General features: G+C 40.5%; 1 protein-coding gene across 1 annotated transcript in view; it reads left to right on the top strand.

The window, feature by feature from the left end:
* Nucleotides 1-14,947, top strand: part of USP24 (ubiquitin specific peptidase 24) — a 65,898-nt gene extending 50,951 nt beyond the window's left edge. The window contains exons 53-68 of the mRNA XM_055815001.1: nt 750-845; nt 1,488-1,591; nt 2,018-2,131; nt 2,668-2,764; nt 4,268-4,384; nt 4,999-5,091; nt 5,434-5,536; nt 6,407-6,528; nt 7,026-7,139; nt 7,411-7,476; nt 7,750-7,816; nt 9,921-9,999; nt 10,587-10,662; nt 11,771-11,857; nt 12,202-12,312; nt 12,482-14,947. Coding sequence (XP_055670976.1) covers nt 750-845; nt 1,488-1,591; nt 2,018-2,131; nt 2,668-2,764; nt 4,268-4,384; nt 4,999-5,091; nt 5,434-5,536; nt 6,407-6,528; nt 7,026-7,139; nt 7,411-7,476; nt 7,750-7,816; nt 9,921-9,999; nt 10,587-10,662; nt 11,771-11,857; nt 12,202-12,312; nt 12,482-12,544 — 1,509 coding nt within the window. The 3' untranslated portion in view covers nt 12,545-14,947. The remainder of the gene's footprint in view (nt 1-749; nt 846-1,487; nt 1,592-2,017; nt 2,132-2,667; nt 2,765-4,267; nt 4,385-4,998; nt 5,092-5,433; nt 5,537-6,406; nt 6,529-7,025; nt 7,140-7,410; nt 7,477-7,749; nt 7,817-9,920; nt 10,000-10,586; nt 10,663-11,770; nt 11,858-12,201; nt 12,313-12,481) is intronic.
* Nucleotides 14,948-16,805: the final 1,858 nt, after the last annotated feature.

Here is a 16,805-nt window from a genome sequence, read left to right as displayed (position 1 = left end):
CATGCAAATCTTCTGACTCTCCTATATGTATTTTCCCCTCAACTGAAGTAGTGATTCAGAGTGTTGGTGTAGTTTAACCCCAGCCAGCAACCAAGTGCCACACAGATGCTGGCTTACTGACACACACCCCGACCTCATCCCAGTAGGACTGGGAGGAGAATTGAAAAAAGGTAAAATTTGTGAGTTGAGATAAGAACAGTTTAATAATTGACATAAACTAAAATAATAATAGTTGTAATGAAAAGGAAAAAGAGAGAGAGGAATAAAACCCAAGAAAAAAACTGATGCACAGTACAGTTGTTCACCACCTGCTGCATAATGCCCAGCCAGTCCCCCAGCGGTGATCAGCCCCTCCCTGCCAGCTCCTCCCAGTTTATAGACTGAGCATGACATTCTATGGTATGACATATCCCTTTGGCCACTTGGGGTCAGCTGTCCTGGCTGTGCTCCCTCCTGGCTTCTTGTGCCCCTCCTTACTGGCAAAGTGTGGGAAACTGAAAAGTCCTTGACTTAGGGTGAGTGCTGCTTAACACGCTCATGCTCTTAGTTGTTGCTATCAACATTATTCTCATACTAAATCCAAAACACAGCACTGTACCAGCTACTAGGAGGAAAATTAACTCTATCCCAGCTGAAACTGGGACGCTGTTTTTTAAACACCACGTATATTTACATAAAAGATGCAATTTTAGTTAGAGAAATGTTCTTTGACAACATTTTAATTTTTTTGGCCACCTTTTCTTTTACAGATGGTGAGAGATGAAAACTTGAAATTTATGAAGAACAGAGATGTATACAGTAGTGACTATTTCAGTTTTGTTCTGTCATTAGCTTCACTGAATGCTGTAAGTACCTAGATTTTAATCTTAGGGTGTTTGGAGTATGTTATGTAGAAAGGGTCACAACTAGGAGAACTGGGAGAGAAGGGTTGGTGTGATTGTGCTTTTCTAGATGAGCAATTCATTGACTCCAATAATTTTTCATGCTGATAACATCTGTCTCAGCAGACACCAGCCTGCTGTTCTAGAAGTGGCAGAAACATCATTGTGACATAGTAAAATTTAGGAAATAGCGCGCACACCTCTTTCATTAATGCAAACTGAGCTTTAGAGGGACAAAATTTCCTCTCTGTGTGGAAGATCCAAAAGTTGGTGTTAGTCACCTCAAAGTTGATAGACTTTCATTGGAAGTACAGTTTACTAATTAAGTTTTTCTGAGTGGAGTAATAAAAGAACTGGCATTTCTTACATTTCTGAGATCCAGAGATACAGTGGGCTTTACAGCCAACTTGTTCCGGTTATAGCATATTTGCTAACTAGCATAGTCGGCACTGGACACTGTTTTTAGCACAAAGTAATGCTTTGAGGAAGGGGGGTGTCCCCAGATGAAGTAAATTACTTGAATAGAACATGTTGATGTGTTTAAAGAGATAGTATATGCATTGCAGGCATACTTCTGCTGTGAAATAAGTTTGATGTTTCTTTCAGACTAAGGTAAAGCATCCTTATTATCCATGCATGGCAAAGGTGAGCTTACAGCTGGCAGTCCAATTCCTCTTCCAAACCTATCTCCGAACCAAGAAGAAACTCAGGTAAGGCCTTGTTCTGGGTGCTGTAACCACATATTCTGAGGCTTTCATGCTTATCATACCTACAGCACCTTGAAATACTGCAGGTAGCATAGACATTCGCAGGAGTAGCAATGCATTTCTGCTTTGCATTGGAGTCCCATGACAAAGAAATCTGAGAGAGGAAGGAGGGTTGTGTATAACCTGAGTTTGCTGCCTCTGCCAGCTGTCCGTTATTTCGGTGGTAGTGGATTGGGCATGGAGAGGCTTTAATGGGTTTAAAGACAGCCAGTTATTCTGTAGTATTTCTTGAAGTGTTTTTGTCTTACGCCATCTAATGTATGTTCAATTAAAGTAAAAAATTCTTCCTATTTGACAAGAAATAATGGCTTAGGTTTTGGAGGTGGTTTTCCTCTTTCGTTACTGACAGTTGTCCCTGTTTTGTTAAAGGGCTGATACAGAAGAATGGATTGCCACCATAGATGCACTACTCTCCAAAAGCATTGATGCTTGTCAGTGGTTAGTTGAATATTTCGTTGGGCCAGAGGGCCGGGAGCTTGTAAAGTAAGTACTGGTAATTCTGTCTTGGGTGGTTTGTGTCTGTGCGGATAAAGCTTCCCAATAACATGATCTGACTTACACTGATGTATTCCCAAAGAGCTGACTGTGCGCATTCTTTAAACAGACAGTCTAGATAATCACTTAGGGGTTTATTTCTAGTGTTTTCTCTAATTGTGCAGCTTTCTGAGTAATTCTGAAAATCTAATAAAATAGTGCAGCGTACATGGAGGAGGATAGAGAAGTTTAATTCTAATGGAGTGCCTTGGAATGTGTTCACATCTAGTTGCTCCTGCAAGTGGTGGGAAAGGAGAACATGGTGAAGGTGTCTGGGGTAAGTTAAATACTTACCTGACAAAGATGACAGATAAACTGGAAGTATTTTTTCTTGAAAAGCTCAAGATCAGTTAATAGTGTTTTGAAATGGTGTTCTATTGGAGTTCTGATACAGAGAGGTGTGTGTCAATGTAAAGAAAATTTTATCTTTATCTTTGTACACGTTGATTCCAGTTCTTTTTGCAGCTTCACCTTTTATCTTCCAGGACTTTCCTCCTGGAATGCAGCGTGAGAGAGGTGCGAGTTGCTGTAGCCACTGTTCTTGAAAAAACCCTCGACAGTGCCTTGCTTTATCAGGAGAAGGTCAGTGTCACCTCATCACCAGTGATCCTGTGGGTTGTCTCTACCTAATGGCTCTTGCTGTGTTTGCTGACAGTGCTGTGTGATTTGTAAATTACAAACTGAAAGCGTCTTGTCTTGATCATGCTCAAAGCTCTTAGTTTACTGAATAGGTTAATGCTTGTCTGCTCACGCCCTAGGAGGTAACGTGCTGCTGTAATTCTCAGAATGTAAGTTCAAAGTATTACTTACAAACAATTCTGCCTAATTTCAGCTTGTCTTATAAACTGGTATCACATGCTCTTTTAATAGGCTAGAAACAGTGTTTTCTTAAAATTTGTTATCTTTTTCTGATTCCAGAAATCAGCTTAATTTCTCACTGATTCTCCTTCTTCGCTCGGAAGCGTATAGCAGTAGTAATTGAGTTGTCTTGTTGCAAAGAGACCATAAGTATGGTTCTTCTTAGAGCTTTAATTTTCTATTAGCAAATTGTGGCAAGCAAGTTGGGAAGTACAGCTTTGTTACGTTTTGTTTATCTTAATATTCTAAGAAAACCCAGCAGGAAATTTGTGAAAAGGTGTCAACTGTCGAATGTTTGAGATTTGACTTATTTCCCTTGGGGTAATTGAACCAAATATTTTGTATTAAGAGAACTCAGACAGAAGCGGTATCTATGTTCTGGCATGTTTCTCTAGGTTGTCAATGGGGCCTTGGATGCTTTTGAATGTCCAAGTCTGTTTAATCTGAAATAATTTTTTTACAACAAATTTCAATATTTGGCGCAACAGAGTGCGGGGTGGGGTGGGGTGTGTGCAGGCTGTTTCTATCCCGTTTCTGGAATCTGTCTGTTATTTTTCATCTAGTGTCGTGGAGGGAGGATACTAATGTTGCATAGGCTTCTGTTAATGTTTGTCATATTTAGAGCTTTAAGGAAAGATTTCTACAGGGTCCTACAAGCTGAATACAGTAGCAGGGAGATGAACATTTACAGTGTCATTTGATGATTTTTGGTTACTTCCTCTTGGCTGTTAGTTGCTATCTATTAACTGAGATGTAATAAATTACATACCAGTGTGTATACCCTTAGTGTGCTTTGCAAACTAAACACTACCATTGCTTTTTGCATAGCTGAGTGTGATAGCATACTAACATGAGACCTTGAGTGGCAGTTTACTTCTAATCTGGTTTGTTTTGCATTACTATGGTGACTGGAACATTTGAACATCCGTTCAGCCTGAGGAGTAATTTGAATTGCTTTAAATAGATTGCAAACTTACGTAACTGCTGAGTCCTCTTTGAGCAAGTTACATGTTAATGCTTTCATTACTTCCGTGTTGCACATATGCAGCATATGTGGGAGCAACATGGGAGAGCTGCAGTCCTGTGTTAGCTACTGGTAGTCATCACAGCAAGCGTATCTGACCACACGTGCAATTTTGTTAACCATACCTTAACTCTGATATGTGAAACACTTGTTTTTAAAGCAGTAGCCAACTCTTTACATTCAAATTAATAATTTTTTCACAGTTAAAAATGCTACATCAATTACTGGAGGTGCTACTTGCTCTGCTGGATAAAGATGTACCTGAAAACTGTAAAAACTGTGCTCAGTACTTTTTGCTATTCAATAACTTTGTACAGAAGGTAAGAAAATGCTGGTTTTTCATGCTATTTTAACTTTGAAGGACAATAATAAAGCAGCTAGTCATCTATATTCATAGGAGGTTTAAGTGGCACATTAAAACTCTTCCAGAACTTTTATTAGAGTATTCTTTTTTTCTGTTTTTGAAAAGTAGATGTCCTTAAACACTAGATTAGGACAAAATCACACAAAAATATACCGGCAAAGTATACCAATTGAAGATGTAATTTCCAGAAGTCTGAATATTGGGGTTCTGTTATGGGGGGAATGTTCTTGGTTGTTCTTAAAAAAATAAAATATATATATTCAGTGTTCAGGATTTATGACCTATAGGAAGCAGAATGACTGACTGGACTGGACTGTTCACCTCAGTATGATTTCTCTTTATTCCCCTATTCTTTATTCTTTTCATTAATATGACACTTACTTAGCATATGCTGATTCTCGGCTGGTTTATAAAGTGTGCTCTGATAACAAAACAGCTTTGAGAGGTGTTTCTTATTGATCTGTGTGATGAATTTTTATATTTTTTTAGCCCATGCATTTTACTTTTGTTCCCTAGAGCATTGATTCTCTGTCTGCACAGGAATGTAACTTCTTATTGTTGTCTAAACAGCAGGGTATAAGGGCTAGCAGTCTCCTTCTCAGACACTCTGCTTTGAGGCACATGATCAACTTTATCCTTGGCCCCAATCGGCAGAGTAATCAGGTGAAGTATACATAGCATGCATTGTGCTGTAGTTTGTCTATCTCCATGTTTTTAATGATGCTTAAATTACGGACAGGTACTTTTCAAGTGGTAGGATAATAATCCTTGGCTTATTCTGTAAACTTCATGCAAGTCTTAGTCTACCTATGTGTAGTTAGCATGGAAATAGCTATTTTGCCAGAAGAGAGCATTGTGGTTTTGTTAATAACAAAATTTTCATCAGCTTCAAGGTATTAGAATGTGGTGGTGGACAGTTAAGGACATTGCTTTGGTTTGACTTAACAGAAGTTGACTAAGTCAACCAATCAAAAGTTAATTAAATCTCTCCTTTGGGTCAAGCAGAATCGCAGGTGGAGTTCAGCACAAGCACGTGAGTTTGGATATCTTCACAATACTGTAGCACTACTTGTTTTGCACTCTGACGTCTCCTCACAAAGAAATGTTGGTAAGAATTGCGTTTTTGCTTTTGGGTGACTTTACGTTTCAGTTACTTTGACTAGGAGTAACTTAAGAACAGTGAGGAAAATACAGTAACTTTGAATTGAAGTCAATAATGGTTAATGTATGTTTGGTTATTTTTTATTTTGCTGTAAATGTACTAAGAGGCTGTGGCAAGCAGATAGTATTACAGGTACTTGGCAAGGGGGGTGGGTAGAAATGTTGATATTAACATTGTGTCTTCCTCCCCCGCCCCCCATATGCCTAGAAGATCTTTCCTCATGTGAATCAAGCTGTGTCAGGCTGTACTTTGCTTAGATCTGTTATGCCTTTTGCTAGTCTGAAGGGGAGTATTTAGACTGATGTACTGAATAACAAGCAATTAAATACTCTCCCAGATATTTCTTACAAGAGGCAGAAATATCCAAATAAAGATAATAAAGGAATAAGTTCAGAACTTCAGTTTCCTGAAGGAGCAACTTTAAGTCATCTTTTTAAAAGAATACCTTGATTTCTGTCTAGGGTTAAAAGTTTCTGAAGTTGGAGGCAGTTAAAAGTCACAAAGTAAAAGAATTATAAACATTCTGAATATGATGAATGTGCAACAGTGACTGGGAGTGAAACTAAAGCTCAAAATACTGATAGTAAATATGAACATTTTGCTTTGTCCTTGCAGTTCCTTTGCCTATGTTATCACTAAAGTAAAGGACACTTCAGTGTGCAAAAGATTGTTACTGGGAGTGGTACCATACGAGCTATAAGCTAGTTGGGATGAGTGTCTTTAGAGATTACATGGTGCCAAATGAGCAGCAGTGTCTTCAAGGTGTGTAGAACAAACTCATTTATTAGTGGATTGTTTTTGTATTTGCTGTTGTAGCTCCTGGTCTCTTTAAGCAGCGTCCACCTCTAAGCATCACTGCTTCAGGTCCGCTTTTGACACTCCATGAAGAAGTGGAAGCCTTGTTATTCCTGTCTGAGGGAAAACCCTACTTAATGGAGGTATCTTCTAAATTCTGCCCTGCTTGAACGTAAAAGCTGGTCTGATGTCGTTTCTTTGAAGTATCCTTGTACCAGAAACACTGAATGTTAAAAAGCAGCTGGGGAGTATGCGATTACTGTTTTCAGCCTAAGCAAGAAGGCACTTTTGGTTTATTCTAGTATATCTCTAAACTTAGGGGTCCGGTTTGAGAGTTTACAAAGTTGGCAAAGGCAGCTGAACACATTTGGCAAGTGCCTGTGCAGTCAGTTACCGTGTCAGCTGGAGGTGTGCTAACTTGAATTGCTCTGACTTAATGGTTCATGCTTGACCAGACCCTTGGAGGTGGGCAGCAGGAGCTGAATGGAGTGCTGTGAGGGCAAGGGTTCAGCTCACTGAGCCATGCAGGTGGCGGGGGAAGAAGCTGCACCCTTCCTGGAAAAGACTTAACACTTTATTACAAACTTACTTAAAAATAATTGTATGGCTGTGTGTGAAATTGTTTGCACTTTTCCATTAGGTGATGTATGCGTTACGAGAGCTAACTGGATCTCTGTCAGTTCTCATTGAGATGGTGGTGTACTGCTGCTTTTGTAATGAGCACTTTTCCTTTACTGTGCTACACTTCATCAAGGTACAGAGATAATCAAGATAAGCTATTTGCATAGGTGTTTCTGCTAGGCTTTGGTCATACTGTGTGTTGTGGGTTATAATGGCACTGGGATCTGCAGAGCAATCAGTACAGTTTGTCGGATTTGCAGGGGAGTGTTGGTGGGTTTGGGGGGTTTTCTAGGCTTTTACTATTTAAAACAACAAATTCTCAAAAATCTCTAAAGCTGTCTTGTAATTCTTTGCATCATCAGCATATTTTACTATCTGAGTAACTTTGTGTTTCTTACATTCAGACTCAGCTGGAAACTGCTCCACCTCATGAACTGAAAAACATATTCCAGTTACTCCATGAGATACTGGTAGGTGAAGGGTAAAGACTTGTACAGGATAGGTTTTGTATCGATGCATAACAAAAAGGTCAGGATGTACTGGTAACATCAACATCCATGTATCTTTTAATCCTTCAGTTTGGAGTTTTCATTACTTTTTAAATTACTGTCTTGATAATCTGGTAATATATGAAACCTCACGTTTCATTTGTTTTTCATGTTGAGGTGGTTAAAAACATTCTTTAGAATAGATTCAGGTATCACACACAACTTACTTACACTGATCTTTTTCTTTCCTAACAGGTTATTGAAGACCCATTACAAGTGGAGCGCATCAAATTTGCCTTTGAAACTGAAAACGGATTAATAGGCAAGTAAGCCAGTGGGTGAACACTCCTGTCTCCTACTGACCCTTATGTTGACAGTGGTTCATACCATGTCCTAGTTTCTAATCCTTCTAAACTGTTTTACTTCTCAGGGAAAACAACTTGACACATTTCATTTAGCCACCACCACCTCAGAAAACGCTCTAAGGAAATCCAAAATAAGCATTAAAATACTATAGTAAGGGCAAACTGGAAAGGAATTTAACTGGGAAAAATTCATTATCTCCCACAACAGCAGTCAGGAACCCAGAGAAGAGTAGTACTTACATACTTAAAAAGTGACATTAAGGAACCTTAACCAAGAGGTTGGGTAAGAGAACTAATTCTTTTAAATAAGAAGCAGATCAGGAAGTATGGAGGAGGAAGGGGGTGATTAACATAACAGAGTAGCTCTATGAATCCTGTAACCTTAAAAATCAGTTTTTATTTCCTACATATCTCAAGGAATTGCCAATCTTTTTGTTTTGTCAGCATCCTAATTACCATTGAAAGAAACTGGTTCAGCATGGAAGGATGCTAATACTACTAATTGCAGGACAGCCTCTTAATCTGACAGGTGGCTCCGATTGTTGCTGCTCATACAAAGTATTGTCTCTCCATTTGATACAGAAACTTTACTGAAGTGAAGTTACTGAAGCATTCAGAAGCAACAGAAAAGTCCCAGAAGTGATGAGAGCTACATATGAATCAGGAGAAGGGGTTTTGCGTGCAAGAGATACGTGGGGTAGCCACATGGTGCTCAAAGAGCACCTCTGATGAGTTAGTGCAGCTTGAGCATGTCTTTCATAGCTGTTTGGATGAGAAGCAGCTTCAGATTGTGGCTTTCACCTTAAGTTATTTTAGATTCTGTTCTGTTTCCTTCTGTGAGAAGGAAGCTTTGTTCTTTTTTTCTCTTTTATACTTCAGTGCTCTTCTGTTTGGTAGTTCCCATGTATGACTGATAGAGGAAAAGATAACATGCGGCAGTGTAAGGGAATAACTGAGTGGTTTCTTTATTTTTCTGGGTAAATTGTTCCCACTTGGACCAATTCTGTTCTGTAATGTGGGCCATACGTGACCTTTTTTCCTCTACAGAAGAGGTGCAATTATCCAGTTGGATTTTTATGTTGAAGGCTTCAAGAACTGCTGTGAGCTTTGAGAGTGAAAGTTGTAGTTTTACCTTGGAGTTCCCTTGCAACAGCACTGAACAGCACCCGGTCTCACTGCACGTGGACCATGGTGTATCCATCACATCAGCTTAGTTTTACCTCCAAGAAAAGAAATCAGCAAATAGTAGTTTTCTGTGGCCCTCAGTAGGTTGTTTGTGCATAATTTGCAGTACATCAAGTGCTGTGATTTTAATAATCTGTGTTTTGACAGTAGTAAAACTGGCAATCTGTAGTTCCCTAGTACTTATTTACCAACTTCAGATGTTTCACTACAGTGTTCTTAGCTGACTGCTATGGACAGAGCAACTTTTGAGTAGCAGATCTGTTTGTGGCAGCTCTGTGGAAATCTTTGTGCTTCTCCTCAGTCAAAGAATTTTGTTAAAAGATGTGGGAATTCACGGTATAGAAAACTTCCTGGTAAGAATGGCCTGGGGTTTTGCCCAAATCTCCCATAGAAGAGTTTCATGGCTGTTGAATTCTGCTATGCTTGTTTGTGTGAAGAAGCTTTAAACATTCTTCCAGCTTTGCAAATTTTGATCCAGGTGGAAACTGGTGATCTGGTCCGTTTACAGGGGTTTCAGACATATTTTTTTTTCCCCTTCAGATAGATGTAACCATAGCAATTATCTAACATAGACTGGATTATAGGGGAAGAATAACTGCATTAGGAGAGGACTGTTTAAAATTCAGGTACCACATTTGAAAGAATTACTGCCTTTTCACTTTGATCTATTTTTAATCCAATAGAGTTGTGGAAGTACTCAAAACTGCCAGCAAGCAGTACAGCACTGTGATTAACACAAATACTCATGCGTTTAACATCTGTAGAAATAACTTCTACCACCTAACTGGAAATTTTGGCTTCATCTTTATGTTTTCAAACTGGCTGGTACACAGAAATCTGAATTATGTTTTTCGCTCCCACGTGTTTCTCCTGCAGCCTTGATGCACCACAGCAACCATGTGGACAGCAGCCGTTGTTACCAGTGTGTCAAGTTCCTTGTTACCTTGGCTCAGAAGTGAGTGATATGGGTTTCAGAGTGTAACCCCATCCCTACCTTAGGCCCCTCTGTGACTCTTTAGGCTGCTATTCTTTCAACTTTTGGTCAGCTTTATCTTTTGTTACTGTGATACAAGTGGTGCTCAAAGATCTTCAAAGTACATGGGTCAGTATGAAGTGAAATCTTTACTGATTAGTACCCAAGACAGATTTCTCGCTTAACAACTGATAATTGCTCTATATAAAGCTACATTCTGTAGAGCAGGAGCCTGGCATTAAGACAGAGATAAACTTACAGAAACTGTCCCAGATTTGTGAAATATTGTAATTCCTACATTCTCTTTGTTTAGAACTTGATGTATGTCCCGATTAAAGCATAGTTCTGAAATACGTGAATCTGTGTGGTAGACTGCTTTGTGTAAACTTTACTAGGTATTACTGCTCTTGCTAATTGAATTAATAGCAGGGCTGTACAGTTCTAGTCAGTGTTTGCAGTGATAACAGTGCATGCAGAGGGCAGCAGCACAGAGAAGACACCTTGGATTATTTTTTTTGTTTGCCAGAATGCCTTGTTTGTGACTAATGATTATCATTTCAATTTCTGAGGTGCCCTACTGCGAAAGATTATTTCAAGGAGAATTCCCACCACTGGAGTTGGGCTGTGCAGTGGCTACAGAAAAAGGTAAATCTGGTTGTGACTTCGTGGAGAAACTACCACTTGTTTACAGTGAGAATTATGAAGTCTCTGTCCTCTATATGGCTCTCTGAGATGACTCTAAAGACAAAATACAAGCTACTTCATTTTTGACAAGGACAGTTTGGATGCAGCTAAATCTGATGCATGCAAGAACTTCAGTAGCCCCACGTGTTTCAGGCATAGATTGTGTGTACAGTGAGTAAAACCAAGTGTGAATGATCGTAGTGATTATTCCTTGCCATATGGGAAGCTTTCAGTGCCACTGTATTTTGTGTTGGAAGGTTTCACTTTTTTAAAAAAGCAGTTTTTCCTTTGCCTGTGTGTTGATGCGAGAGAATGTGTAAATGAGTGGATTCCTTACAGAATCGTTGCAGCTTTGCATAAAACATAGCTGTTGACAGATAACAGCTTTTTCCTCCCACGTGTTGTTTTTGTTCTTCCCTCTAAACTTAACATAGGTTGGACAACACATCTTTATTAAAAACCCAAGGACACTTGGAAAACTTAAAGCTCTGCAGAATTGGCCCAGCTTTGCCTCCAGTCGAGCAGGGCCATGCTTGGTCTCACAGCACTGCACGTACAACACGATAGTATGCCAGCTCCAGGCTGCCTTTCTTTCCTGACAGCTGCTGCCAGGCAGATGTCAGATGCGTAAACTAGTACTGTGCTGAATGCTGGAAGCAGAATTAGTGGGACGCTTGCAGTGCAGCTGGCACAACTTGTTGCCACTCTTCTCTTGAAACACAGCAAACTGACAGGTCTGGATAGTCCTGCTGTACCCATTTTTCCTTTCTACTGGCTCATGTAAACCCTGGCTCCACCGCTCTTCAGCTGGCATCCAGTAACTTGCACACACATACAGTTACCAGGTAAATGGAGCTGGTTGCTGGTTTTCAACTGAGGGCAATAGCCTCTCTGTTTTGGCAGCATTAAAAGTGCATGCTTCTCTGTACCCCAGATCTCTGCCTCATTGGCAGAGGATGCAGGGAGTGTGTTCCAGACTTGTTAGTTCACCTACCATCAGAAATGGACAAGGCTTTACAGATGTAAAACTCATACAGCAATTTTGTGGCTTTCTTGGCTGTTTACGCAGATGTCCGAACATTACTGGGCTCCACAGAGTAACGTATCCAATGAAACATCAACTGCAAAAACATTCCAGCGCACTATTTCAGCACAGGTATGTGTCAGCCTTGGGAGACAACGTTAAACTTGCTTCATTTCCTTTTCTGCTTTTCAGGTAGCATCTTTAGTTTTGGCAACTTTAGCATATTCCAGTCCATTTAAGACCGTTCTTCCTTGAGAAGCCTAGACGCTGTGGTTGTTCCCGAAATAACTAACCCTTGCATGACATTAGTCAATAGCTCACAGCTATCTGTGGTGACTCAGCTATCTCACTACAGCAGTTATATTGTTTCAGAATCACCTTTAAAAAAAATAATAAATACATATATATAAAAAAATAAAAATAAATAAAGGTATTGCCGTGGCCCCTGACACTCTCTTGGACTGTTTCCAACTCAGGACACACTGGCCTATGCTACAGCCTTGCTGAATGAGAAAGATCAGTCTGGAAGCAGTAACGGGTCAGAAAGTAGTCCAGCCAACGAGAACGGAGAGAGACATCTGCAACAGGTAACAATAAAATTAGGGCATGGTTATCTTCTGTTGCGTTGCTCTGTTAGACAACGTGTTCCTGGGGCTCGGGTCAGAATGGTCACTGCATGTGGACATGGTAGTTGTGCGCCTCCACTGAAGTAATGTGCCTTATCTTTCTCTCCCAATCCCTTGTGTATATTGGAAGGGCTCAGAGTCTCCTATGATGATCGGTGAGCCTAAAAGTGACCTTGATGATGTTGACCCGTAGAGGATACCTATGAACACAAGAACAGATCAACTCAAATATTTAATGCCTGGTACCTACTGAAACTGGAGTCCCGTTGCTTATACCATTAGAAGAGTCTGGAAGAGGAGTGGCTTTACAGGATCAGAGGCAATGCTGGAGGAGGTTGTTCCCCTGAGAGCTAAAAGCATTTTTAACCACGAAGGCTTCAGATCAATACATGCTCTAGAAAACTGCATCTTCACCTGCAGTAGCTTATGACAGTCCAGACACCCGAAAACAGTTTGACAAGAAGATTTTATCAAATACACAAACGCTAGTGGTTGAATTTTTATGTGAACATTAAATGAGTGAATGTAAAACTGTTGCTTTTCTGTGATGCTGCAAAAAAATTCTGTTGGTTTTTATACAGGAAAAGAAAACAAAAACAGACTGTCCTTATGTATGGAGGGCAAATTTTTAATCTTTCTGATAATATTGAATAGAAATATTCAAATTTCTGTAAAGATGTGTGATGACTTACATTTCATTGTAAAATATTAGTTAAAGAATGGGTTTACATAAGGACTTCTGTATTTAATATGTCTCCCTGTTATTTTGTAAAGCTCTTTATGAGAAGGATCAGCAAGATTGCTCTGTAAAGAGAGTGATTCCTTACAGAATGGTTTGGTCAAGGAGCTCTGGAATGGGTAGTCTTTTCTGGTACCCTTCTGAAAGCCACAGACAATTGGGAAGGGCAATAAAAGAAAAGCTTTGTTCTCTAGCGTTTGTTAATAAAGGATGTTGGTGAATTTAAAAAAAAAAAGTTAATGAGTAGTTTAAAAGAAAAAAGCACTTTACGATGAAATTCTGTTGCAGTTTTACTCATTAAATTTTTTTTAACCTTTGGAGACATATTGAATAAAATGTAGTCTCAATCATGTGATCTGCAATCACTTGCTTGTGCTTTGAAATTACTGAGAAAGTTGGTATTGGTTGTATATGATGAATAATTCCTTGACTGAGTTGGGGACACTTGTGCAGATTTTATAGCAATTTTAACACAGGGAAAGAATGATTTGGCTTTGTTTGTATTTTCACTTGACCAGGCAACATTTAAAATATCACAGCTCTTTTGATTTGCTCATAAACAACTAGAAACCAGTTGGGATGATTTGAGCACAGTTTTGTTTTCCACGTCAAGTGCAGTTCAGTGATTTCTGGCTCTGGATACAAGCTTCTTTGTGCCAACTGACTCTTCATCTTTTGTACATTTTGCGTTTGTCACATTTTCTGCACTGCTTTTTGCCTTTATTTATGGATTCTGCCTTACTTTAAAAAAATTATATAAACAAACATGCACAGAAATGGGGGACATCTTTAAGGAGTGCCTGGGTACCTCCAGAATAGATAAATTTGCCAAGTTAAAGGCACAACCAGCCAAAAAGTGCCTTTTTTTTTTTTCTTTTTACATACTGTTGCGGAAACAAGAAGCAGCAGACAGCTTTTCACTGTTGTGCACTAATATTGAAATTAACCAGTCATTTCACTGTTGGAAGTAGACATCCGATCTGATTTCAGCTGTACAGCTTTGTAACTTATTGCAGGTTAAGAGAGCCGTTGTCATAAATTGCGTGTGCAAAGAAGTAAGGGTGGCATTGTAGTGAATCTCTCACTTGCTTTTCCAAACCATGTCTTCATAGACACATGGCAGAGTTAGCATTTTATAAATGTTTCTGATAATGTGCTGGGACATTTTAAATGTGATGTTTTAAATTAATTTTGACTAAATCACTTCTTACAGATACCCCTTCTTCCTTCCCCCATCCCTAATACTTTGTTAATGGGTCATAAATCATCACAAGAAGTCAGTACACAGCGGTGATGGTGACGGAAGAAGCTGGTAATGTTCCTATGGGTTGGCACCACTTGTCACTTCAGGTTCCTGTTATTTCCTATGGAAACAATGTCCTCGATTACCGGAGGCCCAGAGAAGCATTGATAAGAAAATTGCATCAGGATGGCTCATCACCACTGTATACTTGAAACCAATACAAGCTTTTTCATGATTCTGCTCACGCTTGTACAAAGTCAATGGTTATAATTTGCAATAAGATGATACTTGGTCAATTATTTTTGTTTCCAGCTGCTGTCATTTGAACCTGCTGAAGATTATTTTTTGGAAAATAGAGTTCAACAAAACTAGTTTTTGTGTAAATTGTGATGCATTTCTATGTTGTAATTTTTACTGCCAATCTTTTTGGATGAAAATGTTTTTATACAGCTTACAAAATGTTCAGTGAGGAGCAGCCGCAGCCTGCCTGTGAGCATTCGGGGAGATATTGTCCGATTAATACATAGACATTTGGCACTGGAAAAATGGGCAGTCTTGATGAACAGTCTCGGGATTCCTGGTCAATGGAATAAAGTTATTCCTTTCACAGAAAACTAGTGTAATCTTTAGACTGCGCATACGTGGCTACGCTGTTGTCTTGTTGATCCTCTTATCTTGAAACTTCTTAGGCCAGTCCTGCAGCTGATAAGCTCAGAGAGGTTGCCCTGATTGCCATTTTGGCTCCTGTCCAGAGTAAATCAAAGCAGCTGAACGGCCCCTGGAGCTGCACCACTGTATATCCTTATGCCATGGCACCTTCTGGTGCACTGTCAGATCTGTATCTGTGTGCAGTTTCTTTGCCTCACCTTCTTAGCAGAATGATATACCCTGGATACGCTTGCAGTCATGGATTAGACCGACTTCCGTGTGTCAGCAAGATTTGCAGGTGATCTGGACTTGGATATACTGCTTTTTCGGTTGGTGCAAGATGCAGAAGGCTGGACATGCAGCAGTGCCACGGTGCTGGTATTCCCCTCCTCACCTGCCTGCTGCCTTCATAAGCAGAACTAGGAGCTGCAGACAGGGCTGCTGGCCCCGCTCTTCCTTCCTGACGTGGGTGCCTTTGTCCTCCACGCTAAGGACAAAGACTTCCGCATTTCAAGCATGACCCAGCCTGTGCTCTCCTCCGGCAGTGCCAGTCCTGGGAGCACAGACGGGATGTTGCAATGCTGATGGGACTGCTTGCAGCATACCTGGGATCGATGCCGCTTTCTCCCAAACGAGAGGGGCTTTTCTGCCTACCCCTGTGTAAGATACTAAGCGAGGGCTAATCTTTTAATATTGTTTCCTTCCACCAGGCTTATGCATGCTTCAGCTAATCCATGAAAGCTATATCTGGCTTATTGTGCATGGAACGTGCTCACACCTTCTGCTGGGAGCCGGCCAGGGGGCAGGGACCTTCCCCTCTTGCAGGGAAGTCAGCAGAGGTGAAATAGCTGGTGCCTGTTTTGAGAAGTTACAGCCCAGTAAGTCTGCTGAAAAATTACCAGCTATGTCAAAGCTGTTCAGCTCTTTAAGCTAACATCCCTTTTTCTCTTCTGCCTCTCTGTGCAAAATCCAGATCATAGCTGATAACATGTATATAATTACAGCCCATAATTTTATGTAATTACATATTTAGATTAGGATTGAGCTTTTGCTATTGTTAGCTAATAAGTTAGAAGTAGTTTAAACCTTTGAAAGTGGTGCTTTCTGCTGGGTCTCTTGTCTTTTCTTGCCAACGAAAGCTGGAGTAACAGACCTGTAAGGAGCTTTTTGACAGGATGAAACACATAACCAAGATCAGCCCAAGTGTGACAGGTTAGCCTGGTGCTTGTGGTATCAAGCTTTATTTTTTTCATCTCTCCTCAGGTAACGCCACACAAATTACATATTGTAGTACCAGGAGGCTGCTAATCACCAGGAAAAAAAATGAGACCCAGCTCTGATGGCTTCTGGTGCTTCTCAGCCTTTCGCTGCTGCTTTGCATCTCTCTTTAAGCATCTGTGCTTCATCTTCCTAGGGCTCCAGTGCTTACTGGCTGAAGCCCAGTGACACTAGCAACAGAAAGCACAAGGGCACGTTGCCCAAAGCTGGGCACTGTTTGTTTCCATAACTGGAAGCTCTTGTCCTACACCACTGTTTTAAAAACAAACTTCTGTTCTTGCCTGTGTATGGGACAACAAGACTCAGCCCCTGGTCTCTGTGCCGATGACAGAGCTCAGGCCAGCTGTCGGTGCTGACCTCTGAGCATGCCAGCAGTCATCCAGGGCCACCTGGTACCCCAGGCAGAGACCCGAGCCCGAGGTGGTGGCCTGTGGCTGCCTCACTAACAACGCAGAGCTCAGCTGGGGGAAAGCAGCATCCCTGCAGGGCAGGTGCCAGCTCCCCCTTCCAGACTGGTTCACTGTGGACATGTACATACATCGTATC

Source organism: Falco peregrinus, chromosome 10 (genome assembly GCF_023634155.1).
Source record: "Falco peregrinus isolate bFalPer1 chromosome 10, bFalPer1.pri, whole genome shotgun sequence".
In the NCBI taxonomy this organism is placed as follows: Eukaryota; Metazoa; Chordata; class Aves; order Falconiformes; family Falconidae; genus Falco; species Falco peregrinus.
This window is presented reverse-complemented; position numbering and strand designations above follow the sequence as displayed.